The sequence below is a fragment of the Misgurnus anguillicaudatus genome, chromosome 6 (assembly GCF_027580225.2).
Source record: "Misgurnus anguillicaudatus chromosome 6, ASM2758022v2, whole genome shotgun sequence".
Taxonomy (NCBI): domain Eukaryota; kingdom Metazoa; phylum Chordata; class Actinopteri; order Cypriniformes; family Cobitidae; genus Misgurnus; species Misgurnus anguillicaudatus.
Genome location: NC_073342.2, coordinates 29,118,487 through 29,135,195, shown reverse-complemented (window position 1 = coordinate 29,135,195; position 16,709 = coordinate 29,118,487). Strand labels below are relative to the sequence as shown.

The 16,709-nt window shown below is 36.0% G+C and overlaps 1 protein-coding gene across 2 annotated transcripts in view; it reads left to right on the top strand.

Moving 5' to 3' along the window:
* Nucleotides 1–16,709, top strand: part of LOC141364362 (epidermal growth factor receptor kinase substrate 8-like protein 2) — a 46,190-nt gene that overhangs the window by 1,168 nt on the left and 28,313 nt on the right. The window contains exons 2-4 of one of the 2 annotated variants that reach the window (XM_073868951.1): nt 11,097–11,147; nt 12,874–12,924; nt 13,408–13,454. In XM_073868951.1, coding sequence (XP_073725052.1) covers nt 11,113–11,147; nt 12,874–12,924; nt 13,408–13,454 — 133 coding nt within the window. In that variant the 5' untranslated portion in view covers nt 11,097–11,112. The remainder of the gene's footprint in view (nt 1–11,096; nt 11,148–12,873; nt 12,925–13,407; nt 13,455–16,709) is intronic. The other variant, XM_073868952.1, reaches the window with a different exon arrangement.

The following is a 16,709-nucleotide window of genomic DNA, read 5'->3' as shown; positions in this document are numbered from 1 at the left end:
GGTTCCTCTGTATGTTTCTTGTTTTGCAACAAACATTTTCCTTGTGCCAATGACTTAAAACAGACCAAAATCTATGCCTACCCATTTATATATTTGTATTGCATGGACACACACACACACATATAATGTACAGTATGTGGTTCGATTGGTAGAGCATTGAGCAAGCAACACAAAAGTCATGGGTTCGATCCCAACACACTGATGAGTTTATAGATTGCCATAAGATAGTCAGGACAGTTGCAGGCGGGTACGTCCGCCCTAGTACGCTTGAATCACAGCAATGATCTCCGAGACTGAGAGTGCTCGATCAATCACAAATCTGATCCCTTGACCTCCAATCTGACATCCCAAACAAGACCGCTCTGTTCCACACTGTTTCCACATCACAATACCAGACAAACATCATTCACAGAACGCCACCATCATCATTACCGACTGAATGAATCACTTGAAGCACCACTCTGGGTTTCGGTCGCTGGTTATGTTTGGTTGACATTATGAAGCCAATTTTCCCCCTCGGGTCAAAGGTTTACAGACATTATCTCAGTTTGAACATCTGTTTGAAAAGGCATTACATAATTTACTGAAGTCAATAAAGGTGAGCTTAATGGTCACGGTGGGGTTGACTTTGTCGTTTATAGCTTTTAAAGCTCGGAGTAGAGTTTGCCAGTTTACAAGAGGGTAGACCAGATGCAAATCAGGTTCTGTGGTATTTCGAAGGCCCAGCGTATAGGACAAAATCTGATTGGTTGAGGTGTCCGTGGGCTGTTGATTAATTGGTGGCAGTAATCCCTGCCACATATATCCACCCAGATTTAATTGATTTGGCGAACCTGTGGCTCCTGAAGTGCACAATGCACGATTGAGAAGCCAACCCTGGAATCAATCCCGTTTGAGACTAATTGTTTTTGCTCGGTCACCTAAGTGAAAGTAAATGAAATGCCATGCTCATGTTCCTTGTAAAGAGACGCAGTGTCTCTATTTATGGTGTGTTGAATGTTGCTGGTTTGTTGTTGTACAATTGCTTAGAAACGGAGGTGGTCATTAAAATATATGATTTCTGAGATGCAAGTGAAAGATCTGTTTGTTTCTCTGTATGCGGTCTGGATGGACTTCATGCATGTTTTAGTACTGGATGTTGTCTTTTAGTTTATGAGCTGGAATTTGAATTTATTTGGCCACCACCTGAATGTTAAATGAAGTGAATGTTTTATTTCACGTTTTCAAATTTCCAGTTTATTCAGAAACGAATTACCATTCTTTAAACTTATTACAACACTGATTCTGAATCAGGAGTTAAATGAGAATGAATCACTTAAATAGGTGGTTAAACCAAGTCTCGTTATTCGTAAAGTGGCTGATGTGTCATTCAGTTTCGTGAATTCTGTTAATAAACTTTTGCACACATTTGCACACAAATTCCTTCTGGTTTGTTTATGGTGAGTGAAAACTTCACTGTGGCTTTCAGCCGGCCAACCATGACACAACAGAGAGATTCCTGCTAGGGCAAAACTTGTTTTTTATTTGTTTGTTATTGGTACCATTTACCCTTTCTGTCTATAGTATAAAAAAGGGTTGGAGGCAAAGTTGATTCAAGTGTAAGGATGGTGCAATGCAGATTTTCAAGGACTCTAGACTTTGCTCGTTGTTGACACGTCTTCATGTACACACGCACACATACAAACTCAAACATATCCGGATGATGCCACCTTTACAGATTCTTTGAATTGTTTTGGTCTGTATAGCAGAGAAATATGATATGTTGATTATTGCAGATTCATATCCTGAGAAACAGGCTCTATGGACTTTTTAAAAGATAGCAAATTGTGCCCCTGTCTATGAAAACCTACCCAGCCTGATCTAATGGGAATTCGCATATTTTACAAGTGTGCTAATTCATAAAAATTTGTTCGAAATAAATCACACAAAAACATATGATTACACTGTAAATAGTGAAAGTTGGATTAATTTGAAAAAATTACTTCAATTGATAAGTTAGGATGGGCAATATATCACATATCGAATCGCCTGCGATAATAAATGCGATGTTGTGATAGCACTACGGCTGTAGTAAATACTGCTCCACCTGAAAGCGGGTATAAGAGCGATTTACTACTAATAACCAAACCGGCTTTACTAACGAGATGTGCATGACAGTGCCATGCAATATATCGCCCAGCCCTATGTAAGTTAACACTGAAGTTTTATTTTTTTGTTTTGTCAACTTACATTTTTTGAGTTGAAAAATCTTAAAGGAATAATCAACTTTCATAAAAAAGTCCTGATAATTTACTCACCCCCATGTCATCCAAGATGTTTATGTCTTTCTTTGTTCAGTAGAGAATAAATTAAGTTTTTTTATGAAAACATTCCAAGACATTTTTTCAATTAAATAGACTTTATTGGACCTCAACAGTGCATAGTTTCAATGCAGTTTAAAATTGCAGTTTCAACGCAGCTTCAAAGAGCTCCAAACGATCCCAAACAAAACATAAGCGCTTATCTAGCGAAACGATCATCATTTACGGAAAGAAAAATAAAATATATACACTTTAAAAAAAACACAACTTCTCGTCTTGCACTAGCCGTGTGACGGACCAGCACGATCTCACGTATTGCGTAATACTGTGAAAAGGTTACTTGATACATATGTGAATTATACAAATTGCCGAAAATGACGACCGTTTCGCTAGATAAGACCCTTATGCCTCAGTTGGGATTGTTTAGAGCCCTTTAAAGATGCATTGAAACTGCAATTTTAAACTGCATTGAAACTGTAAACTGTTGGGGTCCAATAAAGTCTATTAAATTGAGAAAAATCCTGGAATTTTTTCCTCAAAAAATGTAATTCCTTCTTGACTGAACAAAGAAAGACATAAACATATTGGATGACATGGAGGTGAGTAAATCTGGATTTTTTTGAAAGTGGAATATTCCTTTAAATGTTTTAGGTGTTACCAGTTGAAGTAATTTTTCAATTTTATCACCTTAAAATTTTCACTTAAAGTGAGAATTTTTTTTTGACAAAACTTAATTTTTTAAGTGTTAACTTACCAATTGAAGTAATTTTTTAAGAAGATCTAACTTTTTACAGTGTATCTGAAAAAAATAATGAACCCCCAACCACACACCTAACCCCAACGTTACAGGGGCGAAAGCAAATCATACAAAATCGTACAAATGTGGTCGTACGAATTAATCCAAAATTAGCCAACACGTAATTTCAATTTTTTTTACAGGCAGGGTCACAATTTCATCGGTTCTGAACTATGCCATGCACATTAATTTCTCTTGTTGTTTCTTAAAGAGTAACTAAGCTTCATAATATTTCCCGCACAGTAACATTTTCTTCTGGCAGGCTTTGCTGATGTACTGTAGCAGAAACAGGTAACTGAATTCTGACAGTGATAGATTAGCATTGGATCGTGTTGCTGGATGGACGTGGTTCGGACGCTTGTTTCGGCTGTAAACAGCAGTGAAAATACGAAGTTACAAAACTTTACAACAGCTAACTTTATTGTGTTATCACAAGGAAGTTTCTACAAATCAACACACACAGTATACAAACTGTGACATACACAGTCAAACTATTATTTGTCCAGATGGCAAACAAACCTAGAAGCCAAACCAAAGAAAGGCGGGTACAACCAACAACAATGTGCTTATAAAATGAGTTAGAGAGTGGCAGAGGTGTGTGATCAAGCTTTAAATAGAGGCGTTGTGAGAGAAAATGTTCTTTTGGACCGCTCTCAAAATACCAGACCATTCATCCGTTCAGGTGTGTCAAATACTTGCATTTGTGAGTCAATGAACGGGTTGTATGTGGAAATCTCATTTAAAGAGAGCAGCCGTTCCAGCTTTTAAAACTCACCTTGACAAAACACAACCTGCGGGAAATGTATTTCAAGTCATGAGACACATTACCAGTAAATGCTATAATCCAAATTTATTACGTTATTTCTAAGGGAAGGCATTTTGTTTCATTGTCACCTTTTAAATGAGAGTAATAAAGTTAGTTTAGCATTATTTTTGCAGTAAAAATCGTTTTGTATTGTATTTATAAAACATACTGCTTACTGTATTGCCCAGTATTTTTCAAAAAGAGCAATGTTCATTTATCATCTCAAAAGAAAATTATTATGGCTTTGTTTTCTCTTTTAAGCCAGTCACTTTCAGAGTCAGTCTTTTATAGATATGCAGTTATAGTTATTGTAGAGGTCATTTTATATACAGTAACAGCTCTACACTAGCTATTAAGGCTTCAACGACTTATCGACAACATCGATTATATTGACTACTAAAATACATTGATGTATGTGAAATGCATCGGCGCGTCATGTTAATAGCGTACGCCAAACGTTCAAATTTACGTTTAGACATTACGTATACAGACATTAACGCATGTACTTGTAAATGCTCCTTGTTTTGTGTACAGATGTTGATATTTTTTATTTTGTGTACAGACGTTGACTACTAAAATATGTTTACGTGTGTGAAATGCATCGACGCATTACGTTAATATCATACATAGAACGTTCAAATTTTGTTTAGGCATTACGTATACAGACAATAACGCATGTACGTGTAAATGCCCCTTATTTTGTGTACAGACGTTGACAACTAAAATACGTTTACGTGTGTAAAATGCATCAACGCGTCATGTTAATAGCGTACGCCAAACGTTTAAATTTATGTTTAGACATTACGTATACAGACATTAACACATGTACGTAAATGCCCCATATTTTGTGTACAGATGTTGTTGTTTTTTATTTTGTGTATAGATGTTGACTACTAAAATACGTTGACGTGTGTAAAATGCATTGACAAGTCACGTTAATATCGTACACAGAATGTTCAAATTTATCTTTAGACGTTACGTATACAGCCATTAACATATGTAAATGCCCCATATTTTGCGTACAGATGTGGATTTTTTTATTTTGTGTACAGATGTTGACAACTAAAATACGTTTACATGTGTAAAATGCATTGACGCGTCACGTTAATATTGTACACAGAACGTTCAAATGTATGTTTAGACGTTACGTATACAGACAATAACGCATGTACGTGTAAATGCCCCATATTTTGTACAGATGTAGATTTTTTTATTTTGTGTACAGATGCTGACTACTTAAATACGTTGACGTGTGTAAAATGCATTGACGCGTCACATTAATATCGTACACAGAATGTTTAAATTTACGTTTAGACATTACGTATACAGACATTAACACATGTACATGTAAATGCCCCATATTTTGTGTACAGATGTTGATTTTTTTATTTTGTCTACAGATGTTGACTACTAAAATACGTTGACACGTGTGAAATGCATTGACGCGTCACGTTAATATTGTACACAGAACTATTAAATGTATGTTTAGACGTTACGTATACAGACAATAACGCATGTACGTGTAAATGCCCCATATTTTGTGTACAGATGTTGATTTTTTTATTTTGTGTATAGATGTTGACTACTGAAATACGTTGACGTGTGTAAAATGCATTGACGCGTCGTGTTAATAGTGTACGCCGAAAGTTCAAATGTATGTTTAGTTGTTACGTATACAGACATTAATGCATGTACGTGTAAATGCCCCTTTTATTTTGTTTGTACAGACGTTGACCACTAAAATATGTTGACGTGTGTGCAATGCATTGACGTGTCATGTTAATATCATACATAGAACGTTCAAATTTAGTTTAGACATTACGTAAAAAGACAATTACGCATGTACGTGTAAATGCCCCTGATTTTGTGTACAGATGATGATTTTTTTATTTTGTGTACAGACGTTGACAACTAATACATTTACGTGTGTGAAATGCATCAACGCGTCTTGTTAATAGCGTACTCCAAACGTTTAAATTTATGTTTAGACGTTACGTATACAAACAATAACGCATGTATGTGTTAATGCCCCCTATTTTGTGTACAGATGTTGACTACTAAAATACGTTGACGTGTGTAAAATGCATTGACACATCACATTAATATCGTACACAGAACGTTCAAATTTTGTTTAAACATTACTTATACAGACATTAACGCATGTACATGTAAATGCCCCATATTTTGTGTACAGATGTTGATTTTTTTATTTTGTCTACAGATGTTGACTACTAAATGCGTTGACACGTGTGAAATGCATTGACGTGTCACGTTAATATCGTACACACGAACGTTTAAATTTTGTTTAGACATTACGTATACGGACAATGACGCATGTATGTGTAAATGCACCCTAATTTGGAGAACAGACGTTGATTTTTTTTTGACGTGTGGACACATCATTGAGCATAGATGCATAAATCCCAAAGATTGCATTTTTACAGTTAAAGTCACATCTGGCAATGTAGCCCCTACTATTTTTGTTACAGCGAGACTTTTCTTATTACATGTTCAGGTATTCTTTGCATCGTTGGGGAGTATTTGTTGTTGGCTACTTTAAACTACATGTTGCCTTTTATGTATATTTGCACTTTGCAATAACAGTTTGGAATACTAATGGTAGAAGTTGTACTTATTATTTATTGCCAAGTAAGATTAATCATAAAAATCCCTAGACAATTAAAGAATAATCAATAGATTAATCAACAAAAATAATCATTGTTAGCTGCCATACTAGCTACTCAGACATAGGCATGTATGAAACCCCAAATCTATACTCAGAGCTTTTTGTTTGTGTGTTGTTGTCATGGTATGATGAATTCTTTACCTTAAGGGTCACAATTTCAATAATGTAAAAGCTTTTAGGTTATTGCATATGTACTCCATCAACCCATATCGTTTGTATGACTCTAAATGGCCATGCGAGTGACTGCTCTGATTGGTCAGGGCCATTTATTGTCCGGCTTAAGTGATATGTTATAGTGCCTTTGTTGTGTTACCCATATGTGTTTTGTCTGTTTTTTGAATGGATAGATAATGGACAAAGAAAGAGTCTTGGTACAGATTGTTTCACACAAATACAACTATTAAGCAACAATCGACTGTGTTTGGAAAGCAGCACTATGTTGATGTTCTTCAAACATACAGGTTAAGAGATTAAACAAATTAATCGACGTTTGCATTTCATTTAGACAATTTGAGTACAGACATAAATCAACGTTTATAATATTTGAAGTAATCTATTGTTAAATGTAGATTAGATTTTTTTAGATACTGTGTGTTTTTGGGAGATCTATTGACTGGTTGAGGGTTGAAGTCTTATCTGTCCTTCACACACAGCATTTATCTCATAACTTGGACCAACATAGGAAATAGCTTTTGCGGGTAGTAAGTGTTATGGGCCAAATTGTCCCCAAAATGTTAATGATTCATATGGACGTGGCAGTGTGTCCTGCACTTGTACCATCAGAAAACAAATCTCAAATCTCCTTAATATCTTGGTTGCAGCATTTGGTTTTGAGTTTAGCATTGAGATTTTTGAGTTTTGAATAAGAAAGGAAATGGAGAATTTTGCTACATACTTTTTATTTTTAAAGAAAAAGACCTCAGAGTAATATTTCTCATTAAATAATCGGAGCTGCTGCATGCTATAATCTAGATTAATTTAAAATTTAGTTTATTTTTAAAAATAAATAAATAAGAAAATAATAAATTAATTAATTAATAAGGAAGGATAAAATATAACAAACACAAATAATTATAAAATACTTAAACTCAAGCCCCTTAAGAGTTAAACTCATCAAAACCAGTAACATCAATAACTCGCTATATTTTTACTACATGGCGATTGTCTCATTTATGTCTATTTTTTATTTGCGAGTGAAGTTTGACTAAAACCTTTAACTGTTGCTGGCATGTTTTTTATTGATGTGCAGGTAAATGTTTAATTTTAACAGGCGACAGATCTTCTGAATTTTTGAAGGACTGGACTAAAGTTTCATGTTACTTTTTAAATATTTAGGCTCATAGAGTAAGTTTTGTTTTCTCGGTACAGTGCACAAAACCCTTTAGATGTCATTGACACCAGATAACGGCCAAATTAAGAACAATAAATAAAACACACAGATAAGAGATACAAAAAAGACAGATTGTGAGTTGTAGATGTGAATGTACGTGTCATTGAGTGTCATCTCTCTTTCTCACACACACATTTGCTTTACCAATCTATCTGAAGAAATACCGTACATGTCTATTCATTTTATAATAATTGTAAGTAATTATAAGCACCCACACATTAATCAAAACCCCCCAGAAGGGGGTAGATTTTGCACAATTACAAAAAATATTTATTTATTTATTGTGAATGTCTCCAAAACTTGACGTGATTTTACCAAGTGAGAAATGCCCTAAGGGCAACATATTTTTGTAAATATAAAACCTAAACCCACCCTAACCGAACCCTTAAATCAGTGAAAAAGCTTAAACTTGAAACAAACTGTAACTTATTTCTAAAATCTGATTGGTTGATTAAAATGTTGTTTCAGGGTCAACATAATGTTTCCCTGAAAATATCAACCTCTTTGCAAAATCAGGAGAGCTGTCTCCAAAATGGCACCACAGTGTCCAAAATGTCCCCAATCAATATCTACAAATGTTATTTTGAATGTTTAATCTAACCTTGTCAACTTTGTGTAACATTTCTTTGTTTTGTCAGTTCATTCAAATCAAGTTAAAGTTACAAATCACAGCAGATCTTATTCATCAGAGTGGAAATGAATTAGGTAATCTGGGCAACCACGCATTCAATACATTTGCATCCTGTGCACACTGCGTGCTACAGAAATAGCATGACTATGGTATCACGCCATTATGGAGATAGGATATTCCCAACGATTAAAGATGGAAACGACAGTCAAATTAGTTTATTATTTATTTTCGTTCTTCACCGGAGAGACGTTCAGGTTAAACAGCCTGTCTCCAATAGCTTCGACACGCCTAACTCGAGGATTTTAAAAGTAGGTGGATTCAATGAGTACAAAGTTCTCAGGCTGATCTCAATGTGAAAGCAAATTAAATATTTTATGGTTGTACTATTGACAATCAATCTATTACGATTGAGCATACACATTATTTTATTATTTCATAGCCGGGTGTACGTGTGTGCCACTGGTACTTAAGCAGGTTTGGCAGGTGCATTGGACATAGATAGCTGGTAAACATTAGAATTCATGTATAGTATTGTATAGTATATTATAGTATAGCATTTCTCCAACTCTTAACAGACTTTCATATTCCACTGTTGTGATAGCAGCTTTTACAGTAAACATTATATTGTTATATCCTGTAAAATTATGTAATCCATGACAATGAGTACCGAATATTAAAATAATAAAAAATATAACCACTTGAAAAAAGGCCAAAAAATTACTTTGGAGACGAAATGTACCTGCAATTGAACTAGTGCTGGGCAAAGATTAATCGCGATTAATCGCATAGAAAATAAAAGTGATATGCGATTAATCGCATAGAAAATAAAAGTGATATATAAATTAAAAAATTATATATAAATTAAAAAATCTTAAATGAATATATGTATGTGTTTGTGGTTAAATATAAATAATAATTACACACAGACACTGTCAGAAAAAAAGGTACAAAGTTGTTCCTTTTTCTGTCGCTGGGGTGATACCCTAAAAGGTACCTTTTTGTTCCTTTATGGGTACCTTATGGGGTACAATATTATACTCTAAGGACCTATTGTGTGCAATTTTGTACCAGATAAATTTTAGGGGTACAAAACAGTTAACTGTACCTTTAAAGGTACAAAATAGATCCTTAAGGAACAGTAATGTACCCCAAAAGGTACAACATTGTATTATGTTTATATACCTGTAAAGGTACAAAACAGTACCTTGCGGTACCACCGCAACGACAAAAAAGGTACAGTTTTGCACTTTTTTTTCTGACAGTGAATATATTATGCACAAAATCACTTTTATTTTGTTTTGTATGTGATTAATCGCGATTAATCATTGTCCAGCACTAACAGTATAACCACCCATATGTTTACCAGGCAGCCAAACAACAGCTAAAATGTCAATAACATGCAAATGAAACTCAGCTGTGTATTTCATATCTTGTTTTATTCACATGTTTGTTTTATAGTTATAGCCTTAAGGAGCAGATGCTCTATTGAGCTTCTGTCGTTTCATGAGATCAGCTCCAGGTGTCAGGCACTTTATCTGCATCTGTATTTAATTGAAAAATGTCCAGAGGATCTGGAGGTCTTGTTTCAGTTTGTGCTGCAAGCCGGCTGTTGTCTGCTTAAGCATCTTTACGGGACAGTAGACAGCAGAGCGTTTACAACCAGAACACTGCGGTTCAGCACACCGCTCTTACTCTGTGTGCATAATATTTATCAACTGCCTCACTGAGTCTGTTTAGCATTTGTACATACGTTAAGTTGTATACGAAAGTTGTATATAACTTCATCACTAATTGCATGCTTCAAACGTTTTGTAAACAATTGCATACACGTTTGTACAGTCTCAAAGTGGTCGATGTTAGTATTTGATCTGATAGCTGTTTATATGCAATGTTTTGATGCCAACATGTTGTTTAAAGTTATAACCAACAAATTGCAAAAGTACAGTGTTTATGCATGAGAAACTAAGATAAATATCTTATAGATGAACATCTTACTTTATCAGCATTGCTATTTCACATCACAGTTATTCAATGGTACATTTATGGCTCTTTATTGACGATTGGCTATAAATTCGTTGTTCTTGATATGCCTCAAGAGTCACATGCAGAGATAAATTATTTATAGACCGAGAGAACGAACAATAGAAAGGTGTTTGAAAGAGAGAAGGGTGGAGGGGTGAAGAAACAGTGTGGTGTTTAGCGAGAGATTAGGATAGTAATTTGTGGCGAGTTAAAGAGTTAATGTAATGATGCTGGTCCGAACCGAGTCATTAGTGAAGAATGAATTCAGGTCAGAAACTTAGTGAGGTTTACTGGATGTGACTACAACCGAGGTGCTGTTAGATAGTAAAAGGATATATAACATGATAAAATAAACACTTACAGCAATAGGCTATCTGCGTTTACTGTAATTGCTGTGGCATATGTTTGATTTCCTGATGTGGAGTTTGGTGTTAATGGCCATGTTTGCTTTCTGTCTCTGTCACAGGTGGATGTCGTAGAAAATGAATGTTTTGGGAACCCCAACAAAACCAAGCAAGTAAGTGTTGGTATGAAAAAACTACAATGGTCTGCAAGAACTGCATTTGATTGTTTTATATAGTGATTAGACAGCAGGTTATTGTGTAACTTGGTGATTTAGACACAGGTTCAGGAAAGAATACACAGATGAAATCCCAATAGATCACCTAATAGATTTAGGACCAGATTTTCCAAACAATGGAAATTAGCATAATAGCGCAATTCCAGAAAAATGTACAATGGCACAACTTCTCATTTACATAACATCCAACGCAATCTACCAATAGCAGTGCAAATTAGCGCAAATTTTTTTAATACTTTTTTTTTGGGGGGGGGCGTTAAACATTGGCGGACGGTGACTTCTTTTTTGGAGGGCGCACGATGCGAAGTTTGTCACAACATGATGTAGCCTTTTATGAGTGTGGTTCGTAATTTCAAAATATGTGGTCAGCTCGTCGAGTGAACCTATGTGCATCACATGTCTTGTCACTCATTCATTATTTTAAGAGGATTTAAAAAATATTTCCTATAGAATAATTATTTACATTTTTTAGATTATCATTATCAAAAATGATCATTACCGCAACATGATATTACATTAAATATATGCATTTACAAACTCATGTTTCGGTAATGAGAACTAAAAAGTTTTGTAGGTACTATGACAAACAAAATTTCCACTTTGATCTGGAGAGAAAAAATCAGAACTGCTTACCTGGTAGCCATCTTGAGTGTCACAGTCAATTATGTCCCTTCCAACAATTTTTAAAAGTTAGTTCCTTGAGGGCTTAAACAATGATTGAAAATTGTTGCGGGGATCAGAAAATTTTTCTTTAACACATTTATATTCCTTATTATTGTCTCTACATTTACCAATGATCACCAAATACCACATGTTTCTTTACTGTAAATGTTTATAGTATAGCATGCACTGAAGCTTTTTATTATTATTTTTTTTATTATAAATTTTCCATGTCAAAGAACCCAAATCCAGTTATGGACACGTTGCGGTAATGACATTTTTTAACTTTAATGTGGAAAAAAACTAAATTGGTTTGTATGATGTCATTTGAAATCATGTGCAAAATAGTACATGAAGAGATGTTTGTAACTGTATGCTTCTTATTTTGATACTCTTACTTAGAGTATCAATAACTAGTACAATAACTAGTAATTGAATATGCGCAAACCTTAGTAAATCGCGTTGCGTGATTAAATACTCTACTCCAATGCTGTCTCATGGCAGTTCGTACGTATTTCACGAGGTGGTTAATTTGTACGACTACATTCGTACATTTTTGTACGATTTGCCCTGTGACGTTAGGGTTAGGGGTGGGGTTTCGTTATTGTTTTTTTTATGTTTTGGAATAATTCACTTAGTACGAATTTATACAAATTAGCCAACTCGTAAAACCTACAAATTCTCGTGAGATCAAGCTGTAAAAGGTAAACTTCTACAAATGCATACGCGGTAAGGTCAGTCGCAAAAATAACTATGTCTATGGCTTTTTAGTTGTAATTTTTCGTTGCGTTAAATAAATCCTGACAGTAGTTTTTAAATGCAAGAAGACGGTTTGCGCTGGCACAATCTGTTCGTAAATCTGGCCCTTAAATTTGTAAACGTAAAAGTAATTATTGTATTGCGTTTTTTCCTTCCTTTCGAAGCAGATTTATAGTTTTGTTAAAATTTTCTCTTGTTTCAATTTTGTAGTTAACAAATTTTGTTGGTTTTCTTGTTCATTTAGAATAAACAAACTTGTGTGGTTTGATACTTCAGGAGTATTGCAAGAACATGAGTATGTACAACAGCATCATTGCACTTATAATTCATCGGGCAAACATTCATTTCACTGTATTTATAGTTTGTGCCATTACGTAAACGCAGTAATGAATGCACCTTTGCTAACATACAAAATTATATGCGTTTTTGCAAGTACACTCACACACGTAGCCAAACATACAGTAGTTAGTGATTTTGTGTAATTCTGTGTGTGTATATTAGACTCTTAGTTAACAGACCAGCACTGTTTGGGAATGTTTACTTTTCATGCCCTGCTGGAAACAACCTGTCTCTCTTTCTCTCTCTGTAACCTGCCCTCTTATATGCTTTCAAACCCGGTGAAGTGTCTTGCATGATCGTCGCCCCATTTTTAGTAGCCTGAGTTCGGTTCACATTAACTCAGGGCAGTCAGTGTCTGTGGTTTTGTAGCAGTATTTATTTTTAAGTTAGAGATGAAGAGCAGACATCATCTCTCATCCTCCTCTCCTTTTTTCTCCAGTGGGGTGTCCAGGTCGGACAGCAAGCTCAGCGCCAAGGCCCTGTTTGGTAAGTAAGCATTGTGTTTGTGTGTAAGTCATTTCAGCTTGTGTCTTGATAGGAACCCTCTTTCTGTGAAATGTCTCGCGAGACTCGCATGTGATGCTTGCATGCAAAAGTAAATCTCGTGAGAGTTTTGCAGAATGAGTGTTGCTATCAAGACACAGCGGTATTTTTGAAACTCCAGCAAAATTCATTACCGTACGTAGAAGTGGATTGAATGCAACAATTGTGGTTATTTACGCTGTATGTACGTGGTTAATCCTGTGGTCATGTGTGACTCTATGACATCACATCCTGTTTCCTGTGTCCTGTTTGTCCTCTACCTGTGAAATACCAGTCAACATGTCACTGTATGATATGTAACCTCACTCCTCATACAGTAGGACGTTTGCATATGCATCTGACACACACACACACACACACACACACACACACACACACATACACACATACAGAGGCCGATCTATTATAGCAATGTGATTCAGCTAAACCATACCAATTAGATATTTGCCTATCAAATTAGTATGTCAGGATATTTTGAATTATGAGATGGAAAACTTTTGATGTTGTTACACAAAATAAACTTTTGTGAAAGCACCGCTGTTGAATGTGAAGTGCTTAAAAACGCTGTAACACACGCCTTGTTGTTGTGTGTTTACAAAAATGGACTTCATGAGTTATGAATGCCGAATTTACGGTGACTGTAGATGAACATACGAAACCGTGAAGCTGGATGTTTATGGTATGGCTGTAGTCATGGTACCCATGCGTGTACGTGTGTCTGGATCTAACTTTACACACAGTCTGTCTCTGTGCCCGGCCGGGTGTGTCTGGAAAAGGGGGCGTGGGTTCAACCTGGTCTGACTTGAACATAAAAGAGGCTTTGAGATTAAAACAAGAGAAGTAAACGTAACACGGCATTAAATGCAGAAAAGAAAGTCAAGAGTTCTGTCCTTAAAATACATTACCAGGTCAAACACTTAACCTTTGTTCCAAGCCTTATTGTTTTATAACCTGTAATAACTTAGGCAGAGATAGTAACAACTTAGATAATATTTATAAATAATATTGACTGTAAAAAGTTGTTTGTTACTAACAATATTATGCCTTTTACTTTTAACATACCTTTGCCTTGAACTTACTTTTACCTTGAAAATGTATGTATGTTATCATTGGAAAACTTGCCACAATGTAGTCATTGCTAATTTATTCTCATTGGTATCTAAAGTGTTTTCCATGGTTGCTAGGTGGTTGCTAGGGTGTTCTTGTAGTTGTCATTAACTTATATTTCTTCCATCGCTAATGTACATCTTATAGAAAAAATGCTTTGCAACAATACAAAATTGTGAAAAGGGCTATTTCAATAAAACTAAAGCAACACCAAAGAGTTTTTTTACCCACTCGTTCATCCACTCGAAACAGGGTGAACGGCACGTCCACATTCGCTTTGCAGCCCTAAAACCGCACTAAAGAAGTTTCCAACCGTCGGGTCGCGGTCCTGTAGTTCGAGTGAAAACTACAAAAACCTGCTTTACGGCAGACCTACAATCCAATCAGAGCCAGCTATGCTGCAGTATTTACGACATTGGTAATGGACAATTACGCTTCTAACCTGTAGGGGGAGCAAAGAGCAAAAACTCTTTAGTGTTGCTTTAATTTCTCGGTGGTTGCATATTAATAATGGCTGTGTCTCAATCCACTTCCTTGTTCAGCAGTCAGGGCACTGATCAGGGAGTCAATTTAAGGGGCGTCTGGAACGTTCGTTCCCCAAAAATCCCACAATGCAACGCAAAAACCAGTGCGCATCGATGGTCCCTATGTTACCTTACTGGAAATCACGTGACCTTTTCTGAAGATCTCCAACTAAAATCGTGTGAGCCAACTCAATAAACGTAAAATGCGACAGAACTTTTATAAAGACAACATTTGTTTTAGTTTAATATAAACACACACTGCTAGATATGATGGCACCACAATCTACTTAATATTCAAATGTCATGCGTAATCAGAGTTTACTGTTAAGGGAGTGTCTTGCGTATATTTTGTGAACGTTAGCGTTTCTTTTATCATAAACTGTTTTGACGTGTGTGCAGCAGGCACTTATTTTGACAAAACACGTGATGCACATGGTTCACATGACGCAACAAACACATATTTTGAAAACACAAGCAACACACATGACACTCCGAACCAAGCGTGCCGCACAAGCCCTGAAAAGTGAAGCCAAAACGTCTCGATCGCCCCCCAGTGACTGGTCCCAGTATATAAAGCAAGCCTCCCCATGTTATTCAAAGGGAGCAGAGACCAATTAAAAAATGTAATTACACTTCAATTATCTTTTTTCCGAAGTTGGTTTCTGCCATTTACCTTAGTTTTTGTCACACTGATGTAAATTCAAATGTTTGTTTTTAAAATAAGTTTGTGTTTAGTTAGTTATTTAATGATGTAAAAACGGTGGTGTCACGTCATGATTGACAGCTGTGATATCGTGTGATATGCGAATTCTACGAGAGCGAGGGCTGGGTTTTGATTTCGCGGCTTCACTTCCTGCTCACTACTGCGCATGACTGGTCTCGAAATCGCTACTGCGCAGACTCAAGACCCAAGATGTCAGCGCCATATCGGGACACTGACGGCTTCACTTTTAACCAATGGAAGAGAGCGAACAGGCGTCGTACATCTTTTTTTACAGTCTATGCTCCGAACACATATATTTTGAATTTGCGCACCTCGGATGAGCAGTCATGAGCCACCACTGATGTGAAGTAAACTAGGGTCCTTACCAGTGCCCGAACCTGCGTACACAATATACTGATTCACGACCTCAGGAGCTAAGGAGCTGATTAAGACACAGCCAATGAGATTGTTTGTGTTAGTGATTTAAGAAAATACTGTCAATAATTCTTTCTTTTCATTTAATAATGAAATATAACTAGCCCATGCATTTGATGGGCTATGATAGGTTCATCCATGTGCACCTATGTCTTGCATCGCAGCCACAACATGTTTTGATGTTTTTGTGTGTACTGAACACTGACACTGACCCATGGGAAGATACACTTCCCTACCAGGGGAGCGCAAATGCACACAGATTCAGTGAACCCTATTGCTCATGATTGCACACATGCACCATGCCGCTCCTTTAAATCCGTTCTTGTGGTTTGGTTTGATTGTTTCCTGCCCTCCATTTCCCATCAGCCCTCTCCAAACCAGCACATGCAAAAAAATCTGTCGTCTACAGTTCATGCTTGCAGACGGGCC